This window comes from Bubalus bubalis, chromosome 16, assembly GCF_019923935.1.
Source record: "Bubalus bubalis isolate 160015118507 breed Murrah chromosome 16, NDDB_SH_1, whole genome shotgun sequence".
Classification (NCBI taxonomy): Eukaryota; Metazoa; Chordata; class Mammalia; order Artiodactyla; family Bovidae; genus Bubalus; species Bubalus bubalis.
Genome location: NC_059172.1, coordinates 25,877,173 through 25,894,557, shown reverse-complemented (window position 1 = coordinate 25,894,557; position 17,385 = coordinate 25,877,173). Strand labels below are relative to the sequence as shown.

The following is a 17,385-nucleotide window of genomic DNA, read 5'->3' as shown; positions in this document are numbered from 1 at the left end:
ATCTCAATCTGCATTTCGAGAATTATAGGTTCTTGAAAGCTCTAAATGTGTAGTGGTTACCAGATTGGACAACATAGTTTTAAACTCAGAATAAATGCAAGACTTTTCTGTATATCTGGCTTTGTCATAGAGGTGACCAGCTTTTCACCTTTTAAAAAAGCTTCTCTTCCATAATAACTATCTAGTAATAAATGAATAGACAGTTTCTTCTCTTGTACTGTGTCATACCTGGAGGAGGATACAAGCCACACCCCCTGAAGTCATGCAGCGCACTGGCCCTGACCGTGAAGAAGCTACATCATTTCATTCTTCTCTAAAAGGCGAGTGGATTTGATACAGTTACAAAACAGCCTTAAAAATAAATAAAACAGATTTTTGTACCACATCCAAAATCAAACAAAATGATTCTAACATCCTCTCTAAAAAATTGCTTCAGCCTAACTAAACCAGGCTTGCCATTCAGATCAACATTAAAAGTTGAGTGTAAATTCTGAGTAAATTGGGCATTCCTGACCAGAAACAAGTAACTACAGCATATATGAAGCCAGGAATGGTGCTTCCAATGAAAGATATTTAAAGTTAATGGTTACTCTTTTAAAGGAAGGTGGAGCTTTTTCCCTCCCCGTACCCTTCACCACACCAAAAAAACATATTGCTATCTTACTCAAATGTTATAGAGTATTGACCTGAATAGTCTTGAAGACTAAATGCCAAGAAAAAGAAATGTAAAAAGTCAAAATGATTGTCTGAGGAGGCCTTATAAATAAAGGAAAGAAAAGAAGAGAAGCTAAAGGCAAAGGAGGAAAGGAAAGATATACCCAGTTGAATGCACAATTCTAAAAATATAACGAGAGATAAGAAAGCCTTCCTCAGTGATCAATGCAAAGAAATAGAGGAAAACAATAGAATGGGAAAGACTAGAGATCTCTTCAAGAAAATGAGAGATACCAAGGGAAATTTCATGCAAAGATGGGCTCAATAAAGGACAGAAGTGGTATGGACCGGACAGAAGTGATATGGACCTAACAGAAGCAGAAGATATTAAGAACAGGTGGCAAGAATACACAGAAGAATTATACAAAAAAAAAAAAAAAGCCAAAATTATAGTTCATATGCAACAGCTATTTTACAGAGACATCTTTAGCATGATTTCTGTTAAACAACTACTTATATGCATTTCATTTTTAGAATAACAATTTTCTTGCCATTGAATGAAAAAAATTCCCCCAGATTCTTCCAGGCACCAATTTGCTTTTACCCAATGAAGTGCTCTGTGGTGTCTTTAAATGACATCATTTGGAACAGATATATCATCCTTTGAGGAAAGGGCACGTTGTTAAGTTTGTTAAAAGCTATAATGGGCATCTTGAGTCTTTTCCTCAGAGGTAAAAAAAAATCTCAATGCTAGCAGTTAATAAATGTTAATAAGAATATTTTAAAATAGTGGCCACAATATTGCAGTGTTAATTGCATTACTCACTGAAAGAAATGCAATGAGTCATATTTTATAGTTGTTACTTATGCAATTTGGAGAACTTTTTAGGCCCTTGATAAAGAATGAGGGAACTCCAAACTTGATAAAATGAGTCTAGAAAAATAATTTCCTTTCTTTAATAAGGTTTAGGAAATTTGTAATTAAGACAAAAGCAACCTGAAACTGTGTTATGAATTTATAGTCTTTTCAAACTCAACAGGATCAGTTGATTTGAATTGTTCCCAACCTTTACAAAATCAAAGATCCATTTTGCTACTCTTTATTTCCAGCTTTTCTAACAATATGAACCTATTGTTTAAGGGGAAAAGATATGTTTTTACCAAATAGAAATAGAATTTATTTTCCTATCTTATTAGTGAAAGGCATATACAATTACAAATCAGCTTCTGTTCAGTGTAAAACAAAGGGTGTTACAATGATCAGTTCAGTTCAGTTGCTCAGTCATATCTGACTCTGCGACCCCATGGACTGTAGCATGCCAGACTTCCCTATCCATCACCAACTCCTGGAGCTTTCTCAAACTCATGTCCATCAAGTCAGTGATGCCATCCACCATCTCATCCTCTGCCGTCCCCTTCTCCTCCTGCCTTCAATCTTTCCTAGCATCGGGGTCTTTTCAAATGAGTCAGTTCTTCACATCAGGTGGCCAAAGTATTGGAGTTTCAGCTTCAGCAACAGTCCTTCCAATGAACATTCAGGACTGATTTCCTTTAGGATGGACTGGTGTGATCACCTTGCAGTCCAAGGGACTCTCAAGAGTGTTCTCCAACACCACAGTTCAAAAGCATCAATCCTTCGGCACTCAGCTTTCTTCACAGTCCAACTCACACATCCATACATGACTACTGGAAAAACCATAGCTTTGACTAGATGGACCTTTGTGGGCAAAGTAATGTCTCTACTTTTTAATATGCTGTCTAGGTTGGTCATAGCTTTTCTTCTAAGGAGCAAGCATCTTTTAATTCCATGGCTGCAGTCACCATCTGCAGTGATTTTGGAGCACCAGAAAATAAAGTCTGTCGCTGTTTCCATTGTTTCCCCATCTATTTGCCATGAAGTGATGGGACCGAAAGCCATTATCTTAGTTTTTTGAATGTTGAGTTTTAAGCCAGCTTTTTCACTTTTCTCTTTCACTTTCATCAAAAGACTCTTTAGTTTCTCTTCACTTTCTGCCAGAAAGGTGGTGTCATCTGCACATCTGAGGTTATTGATATGGATCAAAATAATTCTGGAGAAAAGGAAGACAGATGGATCAGACAAAACACAGAAGACTTAACTACACTAAGAAGCTAAAGCAAGTTAGTGGGTTCTCGAAAGTTACGTGTCCATGTTTATTTACTGCAGAGTGATAAATGTGCTCACAGCTCAACTCAGAAATGCCTGACTCCTTCCTAACTAAGAAAATTGATACTTCAAAAAGAACAAGGTGAATGCTTAAATGTAAGCTCCTTCACACCTCTCCTTGTAACAACCTTCACCTCTTCTGCTAATTAAGTCCTTTTCATCATCCAAAACTCAAATGTTCTGGTCATGAGAACGCTGCCACCTACTACAGGGAGCCTAAGTGACTAAGGGTCTAAGCGACTGCTCTCAGAAGTACATTCCTGCATGTGCTTTAGGCCGCGCTTGCCAGGGACTGCTTCCCATCAATAACTGAGTGAAGTAGGAATCCAATTACCCATTCCAGGAAGACGCAGGAGTACTTGACAGCCAGCCTTGGCTGAAGGACTCACAAACGCCTCTGCTGAACCTTCCATCCAAACTTCCTTACCTCTCTACACACAGAATCAGACTTACATCACCGCCCAATGACTCCCCCAAACTTCGTCAGCTTCCTCCTCCTTTCCATTCATGCAGGCATTCCCTTAATAAACCATTTGCATATTTAATCCTGTCTTGGGATCTGCTTCTCAGAGGTGCTGCACTAATACATCAACTCTAATGTCTCTGTCAATTTCTCAAACTGCATGTGCTCATGACACTGCACAAAAGGAGAGGAGGGTGTGGCCCTATTATCATCTAGCTCCTCCTCCCCTCCCCACTTGCCTCTACCATCCCTCTGTGATCTAGGTACACCCAACTCGCTACCTACTCACAACACTGTGTCTTTGAAAATGTCTCCTATAGCCTAAAAGGACTTCCTCTCTAGTTGTGTAAAATCATTAATCTTTCTGGATTTAATTGGAGGCTTTCTACCAGAAGGAAGAACTTTCTCCCCATCTATTTTGTCATTTATTTATATCACTGGAGTATTAGTTTATTCCATGCGTTGCAATTTATTATGGTATCATTTATTTTAATGCTCCAGTAGTCCTTGATTTGGCCAGGGAAAGCCAAGTTCACTTAGGCCCTCATCTTTCTTGGAGCATTTCCTTACTTTCTGTTACCAAAGATGTTCTAGGCTCATTGTGTTCTTTCCCAGTTCTAGCCCTGGATTTGGTCATTTCTTCAAGGAATTCTGATCACTTTACTATTTGAAACCCACATGTGATCACTTTGTGCTCATTACCACTGGATGCCACTGCTTTCTGACCTTTTTAACAGATAGCTAGGAATTACATATATCTTTATAATTATATCTATTTCTTTACCTACCTATAATAACTGTTGCTTACCTTGGTACATTCAGTTCTAATCCAGTGCCAGCTGGGTTTATTCTAGTTTTATCTTTTTCCATATTTATAACTCCCTTTCCCATAGTGAGAAACCTGACTTTCATTGTTCTTGATATATTTATTTATTTGCTTAATCTCTCTGCATGTAGCTGATTTCCTGATACTGCTAGGCCCCAGCCTCTTTGCAAATAGACCTGCCCTTTTTGAGGTTAGTGTCCTCTGCATAGCACGCAGCTTACTTTGTTAGGCCTGACTCATGGCTATTTGATAGTAGAAGGAAGGATGCTAATAACATTTTTTAAAGAAAAGAAAGGGATAAAGATGAAAGGGAGATGAAGAGACATAGCTGTTTTTAGCATTCTTTTTACTCTTTTTAACACTATATCTCTGTTTTGGAGAAGGGTGCATTATTATTATTATTTGATAATCTCTGTTGTAAAGAAGAGAGAGCAAGACTTCCCTGGTGGTTCAGTGGTTAAGACTCTGGGCTTCCAATGCAGGGGACACTGGTCATGGAACTAAGATCCCACATGCCACATGGCAAAAAATAAAAATTAAAAATAAAGCTATATTTAAAACAATGAAGAAATGTTAAAAAAAAAAGGAGAACAAGCTTCAGGCTTAGAGCCTTCTGTAAGGAATCTTATCTAGAATTTAATAACACTGTTTTAATTGTGATTGCATTTAAAGTTACCTGATCTATTTCTTTTCTTCAAATATATTTTTTAATGAGGGGAAAAGTTGCATATTTTAATCAGCACAGTTCTTAAGTATACAATTCAATGACTTTAAACAAATCTCTATATATATCACAAATTTATATATATGTATGTGTGTATATATATATACACACACACACCACTGAGATGTAGAACATTTTCATCTCCCTAAAAAATGCAAGTCAATCTCCACTCCTGTAGGTATCTGCTCTTCTGATTTATATCAGAATTGGTTTTGCTTCCTTTCTGAATATTTTTAAGGAAAAAGAAATGTATTAATCAATTAATTAAATAAGATAAATGGTAAAGATGATGCAAGGAATAGAAAGCAGTGCATAAATGATGGGAATTTGGGCACAGTGGTTTGTTTCATGGACATTTAACCTCAGAAATATTGCTGTTGCTAAGATGGAGACGGCTGCCAGTGCTATTTAAGCTGTTAGATACAAGTTATGGCCTCTCCTCTCTGCTCTTTCCATATGTACTTATCCTTTAAACATCTATTGTATACCTGTTATGTGCTATGTTGTCCAAGGGCTGTAGGTAAATAAAAAATGCCTGCACCCAAAATAGAGATGATCACCATGACCTGATGACCATTTGATCATGTGAAATTATTTACAAATCTGGCCACAAATTCTCATAACCATTTTATTGATGATGGTCAAAATTCACTAATTTGCATGAGGACAGTTTCAGAAGCACTTGAAAGACATGTTTTCTCAAAAAAAGAGGAAAAGCAGAGGGTAAAATTCCTATTTCATAATTTGCATGTTTTTAAAAATATACAAATTGTTTTATTATAAAATTACACCTGACATTAACAAAATACATGAAAGGGCCAACCATACTCTACAACTTAAGCATATTAAACACCGTGTTAATCCAAACATGCTGACATGGTTACTCCTCACATAGTAAAATACAGCTAGAAAGAAAATTAAGTTGGATTGAAATTTTTTGGATAACACTTTAAATGGTACACACTCCTTCTTTTGCTCTACTTGTTTTTATCCTGATATATTTTTATTGTCCAGCAACTGATCCATTTTCTACTGCAGCTAGCACCTTGTGAAAAGGCACAAAAGTAGCACAAAGTGATGCTGTCCACCAGCCACCTGATGTTCACAGACTGTCGGCCATGTCCCCACAGAGCAATTGCTCTACTTAGGAAAATAAATTACACCTAAAATTTTTAATTTTACTTTTGAGAAATAGGAATTATAAACTCCCACATAAACATTTTCCACCTTAACTATTAAAATACATTCACACTAGGTCACTTGTTACTAAGCAACTTTTACCAACAAATATCACTAACTCCCCATATCCTACCAAATTTGACAGGCTTCACCATTCTGCAAAGTGGAATAAATTCTAATTTCTCTTTACAGAGAATAGGTAAATAGTAGTAGGTTCTACTTTACTTGTAAAACCTAATGAAATTTGAGACAGGCTACTTAAAGCTATAAGTTCAGGGACAATCATTCATCGACACAAATAAATAAGCAATGTGAACATCTGGAATTTTTTTCTAACTTTTTGTCATATTTCTTTATAACAGTATCTCAGTATCTGCCTCACAGGCATCAGTGAGATATTGTGTGTGTGTGTGAGAGAGAGAGAGTGTCTGTTTTATAAAGCATGGTGCACTATTCAAGTGTAAGGGAGTGCAATCCTCATAAGTCTATACGGTTTGTTGTACAAAGCCATGGTATAACATGTGTCCCTGCATTTGAGTATCGTTTAAGTATAAACTTAAGGCAGTTTAATGTAACAGAACGGTATTCACCAGTCATAAATAATGGTAAATGAGGCATGGCAGGAAATTTACAACAGCAGAATTATCATAGGTAGCTTTGAGAGATCTTAAGTGAAGACAGGGGCTTGCCTGGTGGCTCAGCAGTAAAAAAGCCACCTGCCAGTGCAGGAGACATGAATTCCATCCATGGGTCGGGGATATCCCCTGGAGAAGGAGATAGCAACCCACTCCAATATTCTTGCTTGGGAAATCCCATGGACAGAGGAACCTGGTATGTTGCATGCAGTCCATGGGGTCACAAAAAGTTGGACATGACTTAGCAACTGAACAACAATAAGGTGAAGACAGCTCATGGTTGTGAAGGCTCTAAAGCCAACGCTTGAGAGGAACTAAGCCTAAGAAGCGCTGCTGGGAGGCTCACTTGGCCTGGAGCCATGAAGCCACTTGCTTGTTCTCTTTGCCTTGAGTTCCCTCACCAGGATGCCGCTTTATAAAGGTGAAACTGACTCTGTAGATGAATATCATAAGGCAGAGGATAAAGTGTAGCTATTGTAATTCTTTGTGATGTAATTTATTTTTCTATTTATATTAAGTCTACTTTGTTTGTCTGCAAGTTGAGCTTGAGAAGCTGAACTGTTTTAGAGATGCCCAGGACCTAGCCTCCACCTCTTCACAACACAGGTGAGAAAATATTGCCTTCTCTTTCTTTTGGGAGGAGGGGCTGTTTGGGCAAAAATGATTAACTCATGAATCAGTCCCCATGGCTCTCTCACTTTGGTGCTCCTACATGGCTCGAGGAGAAAACAGATGGAGAATAGGATATTGGAATAGGAAAAAAGTTGGCCATGTCCCTTTTCCCATTGCTAATTTATAGAATCCTTGGGTCATTCCATGTGAGGGAAGGAAGTACCTAAAATTCAATGACAGATTGGATATTGTTGTAGATTGATATTTACCCCCCCTTTAAAAATTTTTTAAATTTTGTATTGGAGTATAGCCAATTAAAATGTGATAGTTTTGGGTAAACAGCAAAGGAACTCAGCCATACATATACAAGTATCCATTCTCCCCTAAAGTCCCCTCCCGTCCAGGCTGCCACATAACATTGAACAGAGTTCCATGTGCTGTACAGTAGGTGCTTGTTGGTTATACATTTTAAATATAGCAGTGTATACATGTCAATCCCAGACTCCCTAACTATCCCATCCGTGCCCCTGGCAACAATAAGCTCATTCTCTGAGTCTGTGAGTCTCTGTTTTGTAAGTAAGTTCATTTGTATCATTTCTTTTAGATTCCACATATAAGGGATGTTCTATGATATTAGATTTATTTTTGATTTTTGAAAACAATGGTATTCTTTTGTTATTCAGAAATGGCCAGAAAAGAGATAGAAGTGGCTTGAGAAGACAGAGAAGAAGGACCTGGTAGAATGGTTTGAGGGCAGCAGTAGAAATAAAAATAAAACCACCTTTATTGTTTCCTTCTTACTATAGCTCATTCAACAAGCAGAAGCTAGAAAGGTCAGAGCAGTAAACATTTCTACCCATGCAGTGACATAGAGCTTCAGGGAAATGGGTGCTGTAACTGGGTACATTTCAATTTTACAAAACTTATTTTTAAATCAGTTTTGAACTTTTAATCCCTTCCTGTGTGTTTTCAGCTTGCTAAGTTAGCCTGCCAAGAAAAAGTTATTGAGAATCACTGTGGAAGTGAATAGGAAGCATGGAATTGAGAGGGATATTGAGACTGGGCATAGATTTTAAAAATCACCAGCACAGAGGTGGTTGAAGATGACCGTATTTGCCTGTCTCTTGATCTGTTTTCAGTTATCAGCTTTATTTATTATATTTTATTTTAATTCACTTATTTATGTGGCTGTGCCTGGTCTTAGTTGCAGCACACAGGATCTATTAGTCGTGCGATGCAGAATCTTTCACCACAGCATGCGAACTCAGTTGTGACATGTGGGATCTAGTTCCCTGACCAGGTATGGAACCTGAGTCCCCTGCATTGGGAAGGCAGAGTCATAGCCACTGGACCACCAGGGAAGTCCTGTGTTATTACTTTAGATAGATGGAGTCATATAATTTCATGCCTAGTTCACTATTTTAAAGATGGCTCTCTTGAAATATTTTGCAAAAATTCTTACTTTTCAATAAATTCTGGAATTTTCTGGGCCTCATCAATCCAAGGGTGTGGAAACAGAAGTTCTATTAGAAGAATTTCACTTATGTGGCAATTTGGAACTATTCTGTAGGTTAAAGATAGCTCTACAAGGCCAGGTCTTCTTGGTCTTTAGATGAAATCCATCATTCAGTTTCATTGCTAGAAAACCCACTACTACTTAACAGATTTGTGGAAGGATCAAAATGAAAGAATATATACGATGGCCCACAGGGCTGCCTTTCCCACCCCGTGTTTTGGATTCTCTCTACCCGTCCAGCTTGATCTCTCACCATCATTTTCCTTCACTTACTACCCTCCTGGCACACCAGCTGCCTTTCTCGTCTTCAAACATACCAAACTGTTTCTTACCCCAGTGCCTTTGCAAGTGTTCTCTATACATGTAATTTTTATATGTCCAATTCTTTACTCCTTATTTGCAGGCCTCCTCTCAGTATCATCTTCTCAGTGAGGTCTTTTCTTGCTCTATGTCTGAAGTCTTCTCTGCCTGGATATTTGGTATTTCATAACCCTGTTCGTATCTCTCATATCATTTTTTACAACCTGCAATTATGTTATCCACTTATGCATTTACTTTGTTATTACCTGTCTCCTCCCACTGAACTTCACAATATATTTTATTGAGACATAATTGGCATATAATACTTTATTAGTTTCAGATATAAAACATAGTAATTTGATATCTGAATATATTGCAAAATTATCACAATAAATCTAGTTAACCATCTGTCACAATAATGGTTCAAAATTGTTTTTTGTCATGATGAGAACTTTTAAGATCTACTCTCTTAACAACTTTCAAATGTGCAGCACAGTATCACTAACTATAGTCATCATGCTGTACATCTCCATGACTTATTTATTGAACAACCAGAAATCTGTGTCTTTCACCCATTTCTCCCCCTCTTCACCCACTTCTCCCCCCCACTACATTTCTGCCCCCCACCACCCCATGTCTCTGGCAACCACCAATCTGTTCTCTGTATCTATAAGCTCATTTTGTTTTTCTTTTTTCGATTCCACATATAAGTGAGATCATACCGTGTTTGTTTTTCTCTGACTTATTTTACTTAGAATAATGCCCTCAAGCCTCAACCATGTTGTAACAAATGGCAAGGTTTTATTCTTTTAATGACTAACATTCCACTCTTTGTATGTGTATCCACACATTTTTCTGTGTATATGTGTCACATTTTCTTTATCCATTTGTCCACTGATAGACACTTGGGTTGTTTCCATACTCGGACTGTGCCAAATAATGCTGCAATGCTGCTGTGAACCTGAGGGTGTATATTAATATATCTTTTCAGTTTAGTATTTTTTTTTTTTAGATAAACACTCAGAAGTGAAATTGCTGTATCATATGGTAGTTCAATTTTTAATTTGGGGGGAACTTCCATGCTCTTTGTATAGTGGCTATGCCAGTTTACATTCTCCCCAATAGCGCACAAGAGTTTCCTTTTCTCTGCATCCTCACCAACATTTATTATTTCTTGTCTTTTGATAATAGCCCTGTTACCTGTGTGCGATGACATCTCACACATGTGAGATGATTTGCATCTCACATTGTGTTTTGAGTTGCATTTTCCTGGTGATTTAGATTTCAAGATCTTTGAGATCAAAAACCTCACCTGTCTTGTTTACTTCAACGCCCAAGGTAGCTAACCCAGTGCTTACACATTAGACACTCACTGTTTGTGGAATGACTGACATGAGTCCTCTGTATATGAAAGTCCATGGGAAGGTTAGATTGAACATTTGAAATAATAAAAAAGTAAAGAAATGTAAGTTATACTCTTTCTGAGAAAAAGTTGCTCCAGCATGTTTATATGAAGGCATGGAGAGGAGGTAAGAGAAAGCTTTCCATACAGGAAAGGTTCTAAAAGCCAGGGTTTGTTTAGAAAGAACCAAACCAGAAGCTCTGACTGAGGTGGACTTTGGCCTGGCATTCCCTGACCCCAGAAATGGTTCCTATCTATGCACAAATTCTCATTTGACAGAGCATTTCAGACCAGATAAACCATACCAAATGAAAGGCCTGGAGACAAAAACATCATTTTAATGATACCATTTTGTAGAGCAGTCTGGAATGATTTCATAGGCTAATACCAGCATCTCTTTGTCTGAGAGTTAACCCACCTTTAAACCATCATTTGTCATCTTCAAATTAATCAGAGACCCAGATGGTTTTCTGGCTGAACCAGTATGTGCTCCTGGGAAGAAGAGGCATTACCTGGCATGGTCGTGGCTGACACTGGTATGTTGGCCTCCAGATTCATTTCTTGAGGAGACTGGGCATATTCAGCTCCACATTTGGACCTGGCTCCACGGACATGTCCAGAGGCCCTCATTTACTAATTACATCATGGCTCACTCCACACAGGACATTGTTTCTGTTTTAATTTCCTGCTCCTGGTAGGCAGAACTTTTTCTTATAACTTTGAAATACTGGTAAAGTAAACTGAAGGACCATGGACTTTGGAGTTACACATGGTTCTCTGGCTTTACCATTTGCAAATTCTACCATCTTTGCAAAATCACTTAACCTGACTGAACTTTCCTCCTCTATAAATGCAGAAGAGAACACTGAATAGAGTGTTTCTGAGGATTCCATGAGATAGTGGGTGTATGAATGTGTTTGACACATAAATATTTCCTTCCTTTTTCCCTCTTTTTTCTTCCCAATGTAGTTGATATATAATATCTCTGGTTACAGGCAAAATCAGCATTAGTGTTCAGAAACTTTAAATCTCAAGGCACACAGCCTTGAGTTCACATCCCAGGATTCACTGTCTACATCTACCTTCACTGACTACCCTAAAATGTGGTAGGAAGTTTGAGTGAAAGTAAAGTTGAAACTCCAGTACTTTGGCCGCCTCATGCAAAGAGCTGACTCATTGGAAAAGACTCTGATGCTGGGAGAGATTGGGGGCCGGAGGAAAAGGGGACGACAGAGGATGAGATGGCTGGATGGCACCACCGACTCGATGGATGTGAGTCTGAGTGAACTCCGGGAGTTGGTGATGGACAGAGGGACCTAGCGTGCTGCGATTCATGGGGTCACAGAGTCGGACATGACTGAGCAACTGAACTGAACTGAAGCCTCAAATTAGGACTATGTGACTTTGAACATCTGAAATAACACAAAGAAATCTTTATTTCTTTAGGCATTGCCTTATATATCTTCTTTCTCAGGTCACTTCTTATAGTGATTCCAAAGAAATTGGCAAAGAGAGAGGAATAATATACATATATTGGATGTAGTAGACAAAATTTTGACCCCATGACTGTTTCTCTCTCTGGTGTTGCACCCATGTTGTGAAAGTGAAAGTCATTCAGTCATGTCCGGCTCTGTGACCCCATGGACTGTCCAGTCCATGAACTTCTCCAGGCCAGAATACTGGAGTGGATAGCCGTTCCCTTCTCCAGGGGATCTTCCCAACCCAGGGATCGAACCCAGGTCTCCCACATTCCAGGTGGATTCTTTACCAGCTGAGCCACCAGGAAAGCCCAACCTATGTTATGTTACATGGCAAAAGGGACCTCACAATGTAATTAATGTTAATAACCAATAGACATTAAGATAGGGAGATTACATTATCCCTTTAAAGCAGGATGGGAATTCTGAAATATTCAAATCGTGAGAAGGATTCTGTGCTGTTGTTGAGTTGGAAGATACAGGGAAATGGGAACTACAGTCCTACAACCACATGGAACTGGATTCTGCCAATAACCATTGAGCTTGAAAGAGGATCCTTGGCTTCAAGAGTCTGAGAACTGCTGCTCTGACTGACACCTTGATTTTACCCTTATGAGGTACTAAGCACAAAATCTAATCATGTCTTGCTGCACTTCTGACCTGTCAAAACTGTGAGAAAATAAAAGGTGTTGTTTTAGGCCATTATATTTGTGGTGATTTGTTGCAATATCAATTTTAAAAAATACACCAGGCTTGCAACTTTTTCTGAAGCATGATAAAAATATGAATTAATCAGGACAGGGAAGAAGTGCCTCCTGTTGAAAACAGCACTTTGGATCTGATGTAAACAATACAACACTTCCACAAAGATTCTCAAAGATCCATATTTTGAGACCTTCAGGTTGATCTTTGCTACTGCCCACTCTGGACTCCCTCAACAGCTCTTTGTAGTTGTATTGTAGTACTTTTCATTGTCTTGTTATTTTCTTGTCTGTGTGACTATATCTACAACATATTGGTGTCTTAAGAGAAAGAATATGTGATTTACTTTTGTGTCTCCCAAACCTAGCACAGAGCCTGACATGGCTGGAGGCACTAGATGTGTGTGCGTTAAGTGAAACTGTGAATGGATGCGATAGAATTAATAAACTAAACTAACACTGAATTAATAAACTTTGGACACTGACCTTAATAAAAGGTCAAAGTATTTGTTGTGATCACAAAGTGGAATTTAGTTTTACATTGACGTGTAGAAATTTTTATTTGCTCTGCACTGCCTTGCAAGTTGTAAAAAAATACCCAGCCTGCTCTTTGATGAGCCAATTTAGTTAAAAGAGTGACTATTAAATTTACCAAATCAGTTACCTTCCTAACTGAAGTAACTTTAATTATATGTTTTATATATAGGTGTTAACTTCCAAGTCCTAACATCAGCTCTCTAGAATGATTTCTGGGAAGTTCAGTTCTTTTATTTTGATGCCTGTGTCCATTTATCCACTTGTTCTAGAAACATATTTAATTCTGAAAATGTTCTTAAAGGACATGGAAAAAAATCTTACTCCTCAAGAGAGAGAGTGCATGATCCCTGGAGTTATAAAGTATGAAGAGACACTAAGAGAGAGTCTCTTTTGCTTTTAAGAGAGTATCTAAATCACATCCTAAAGTGAAAGTCACGTAGTCGTGACCGACTCTTTGTAACCCAATGGACTATACAGTCCATGGAATTCTCCAGGCTAGATTAGAATACTGGAGTGGGTAGCCTTTCCCTTCTCCAGGGGATCTTTCCAATCCAGGGATCGAACCCAGGTCTCCTGCATTGCAGGTAGACTCTTTACATCCTTAAGCCTTATATTGATAACTTCTAGGGATATAGTTACCATAACATCTTTTTGTAGCCCATTTCCAATTATCTGGAAATTCATTCTTTCAGTTGCTAACTTCCTTCCCTTAGAAATTTTCCCCTGGTACACAAGTGTGAGATGGACTCACCAGATATATTTATTTGCATTTTATCATTCTATCATCTCACCTTCCATTCTACTTCATTGTCCTGCCATGGATAATTGGAACTGGGTTAAAAACGTGATCCAAGATGAACCAAGAAGAGTCTTTATCCTAATCCTTCTCATAATACTTGTGTTTGGATCTAAGAAGCAGCTTGTTAGTCTGTACTGTAACCACATAAAGTAAATTCAGAAGCTGTTATACAGCCACTTTCCCTTGAAGGACAAGAGAAATGGAGAAATTCAGTCTATGGATAAATGGAATTAATAAGCAACAGAGAAAATCTCAGGCATGATATGAAGAAGGAACACTGCCTGGGTTCCAGAAGCTGTTCTGTGCTCAGTGAGACCTGGATTCATACTGCTTTTAGGGTCTGTAAATCATCTATTTATCATCAAAATATACCCCCCACACCTCCTTTCTTTTGTTTTCTTTTTTTTTTAATTTTATTTTATTTTTAAACTTTACAAAATTGTATTAGTTTTGCCAAATATCAAAATGAATCCGCCACAGGTATACATGTGTTCCCCATCCTGAACCCTCCTCCCTCCTCCCTCCCCATACCATCCCTGTGGGTCGTCCCTGTGCAGTAGCCCCAAGCATCCAATATTGTGCATCGAACCTGGACTGGCGACTCGTTTCATACATGATATTATACATGTTTCAATGCCATTCTCCCAAATCTTCCCACCCTCTCCCTCTCCCACAGAGTCCATAAGACTGTTCTAAACTAACTAGCTTTGGTTTCTGTTACCTTTTAATGAGGAGTTCTAATGAGGAATTGAACTCATTCCTTTTAATGAGGAGTTCTACCAGAAATTGATCCTCTCTTTAAGCACATTTTTCCTTTCTGGGAAGTGAGAGGAGAGGGGAGCACAAAGTCTTATGGTTTTGCTATTTTATATAATAAATTTTACTTAATGCTTATTACATGTGAAAAGAGATGACCATTGGCTCCTAAGAGGCTGAAGTACTGGAGCCTGGATGTTATTTCACTACACAGGACTCCTCTATTGAGAAGTCTTCACTCTAGAGCTCCTCCTGATTTGGACAAGACTGTTGGAGGCTCTCTCTGCCTAGTTCTGTTTCTTCTTGCTGTTGGCTTTCACAGGCATTGCTCCAATAAACTGTGTGCATTCCTAATTCCATATCCATGTCAACTTCCTGAAAGACCCAACCAATACAGACAGCCTTCAAAGGAAAATGGAAGGAGCGTTTTCTTTTACTCAACAAATATGTATTGACTATGACAATGGCCAAGCAATGTGCTTAAACACAGGAGTATCAGCAAACATGACAAAGTCATTTTCCTTATGGAACTTCACTACAATCAAATAGAAATGGCATTGAACAAATAAATTGCGCAAAACACTGGGCCCACCAAATTGTAACTGAACAAAGAAACATAGCTGTGATGTTAAGTAAAAAACAAGGAAAAAGTAGAGGGAAACCTGGATGAGGAAGATGAAATATCAGAGCATGTTGAGTTTCAGTGAAGTAATAAAACCTGTAATTTTATATTTTAATCACATTCCACATTTAGGACTCCAGGGCTTGAAACTGTGGGATTTCTTCATAAGTGCAAAATAATGAAGACTTGAATTGGCATCATTATACCTGAAAAAATATATAGGGAATTAGAAAAGAAAAAACAAGTCTGACCTGTTGAGCTAGCTTTAAAAAAAAAAAAAAAAGGAAAAATAAAAACTAATTTAAAGAAGGATCCCATTGTCAGGAAGAAGAAAATGAGTCCATAGTAGGAAGTAACTGTTCTCCTGCTTTATCTAGATCAGATACCACCTGGAATCCTGTGGTCAGTTCTGGATTCCTTTGGAGAACACTTTAGGAGTGGCAAAAGTAAATTGGACTCCACAGTGGGTATGAGGATGGAGATAAGACCTTGGATCCATATGGCAAAAGAGCCTGGAGATGTTCATCCAGAACCAAGCCAATCAAGAGGGAGTCATTATAACCACCTTTAAATAAAGAACTGTTCTACATAATTAAAAAAACAAAAATAAAAATCTCAGGCCTACTGGTTGTAATTTCTCATAAGGGTAGGAATAGGAACACTGAGTAGAAGCTCAGGAACACTGAGTAGAAGCAGATTACAGTTGAGTATAAAAAATAAAAGTCAATTTCTGAAACCTAGAAAAATGAAGACAGTCTAATAGATTCATGGGACACCATTAAATGAAGCAATATGTACATTACAGGAGTCCCAGAAGGAGAAGAGAGAAAGAGACAGCTTATATGAGGAAATAATGTTTGAATACTTCCCAATCTGAGAAAGAAATTGGACATCCAAATTCAAGAAGCCCGAAAACTCAAGCTGGGAAGAATCCAAAGAGGCCTATACTAAGATATATTAAAAATCAAACTGTAAAAATTTAGAGACAGAGAATCTTGAAAACAGAATGAGAAAGTGACTTGTCAAGAGTACTCCTATTAGAATCAAATGATGTATCAGCAGAAGCACTACATGTCAGAAGGGAATATGATGATATATTCAAAGTGCTGAAAGGAAAACGAAAGCTGGCAACCAAGAATATTCTATCAGGCAAAACTGGCCTTCAAAGATGAAGGAGATATAAAGACCTAACAATATAAACAACACCTGATGGATTTCATCACCACTAAATCTGCCTTACTAAAAGTGCTAAATGGAGTCCAAGCTTAAGAAAATATAAAGCTCTATGGTAAAGGTAAATATAAAAACAAATACAGAATACTATATTTGATTTTATTATGGAATTTAAATTTTAGTATGGAATTTAAAATATAGAGGCATAACAAATAAGACTATATTATGGATGTAAAATAAAAAATATCATTTATGATAGGGATAAACTGGAGGGAGATATGTAAAGGAGGTTGAAATTAAGTTGTTAGCAGTTATAAGATGTTTTATATAATCCTACAAGGCTATGGTTTTTCCAGTGGTCATGTATGGATGTGAGAGTTGGACTGTGAAGAAAGCTGAGCGCTGAAGAATTGATGCTTTTGAACTGTGGTGTTGGAGAAGACTCTTGAGAGTCCTTTGGACTGCAAGGAGATCCAACCAGTCCATTCTGAAGGAGATCAGCCCTGGGATTTTTTTGGAAGGAATGATGCTAAAGCTGAAACTCCAGTACTTTGGCCACCTCATGTGAAGAGTTGACTCATTGGAAAAGACTCTGATGCTGGGAGGGATTGGGGGCAGGAGGAGAAGGGGATGACAGAGGATGAGATGGCTGGATGGCATCACCAACTCGATGGACTTGAGTTTGAGTGAACTCCGGGAGTTGGTGCTGCAATTCACGGGGTCGCAAAGAGTCAGACATGACTGAGCGACTGAACTGAACTGAACTGATAACCATAAAGAAGATACCTATAGAAGATGCTCAAAGGAAAAGATAATAGAATTA

The 17,385-nt window shown here is 38.1% G+C and overlaps 1 protein-coding gene across 1 annotated transcript in view; it reads left to right on the top strand.

Moving 5' to 3' along the window:
* Positions 1-7,291, top strand: part of METTL15 (methyltransferase like 15) — a 231,832-nt gene extending 224,541 nt beyond the window's left edge. Inside the window, exon 7 of the mRNA XM_025266318.3 lies at positions 7,185-7,291. Coding sequence (XP_025122103.3) covers positions 7,185-7,276 — 92 coding nt within the window. The 3' untranslated portion in view covers positions 7,277-7,291. The remainder of the gene's footprint in view (positions 1-7,184) is intronic.
* The last annotated feature ends 10,094 nt before the right edge of the window (positions 7,292-17,385 follow it).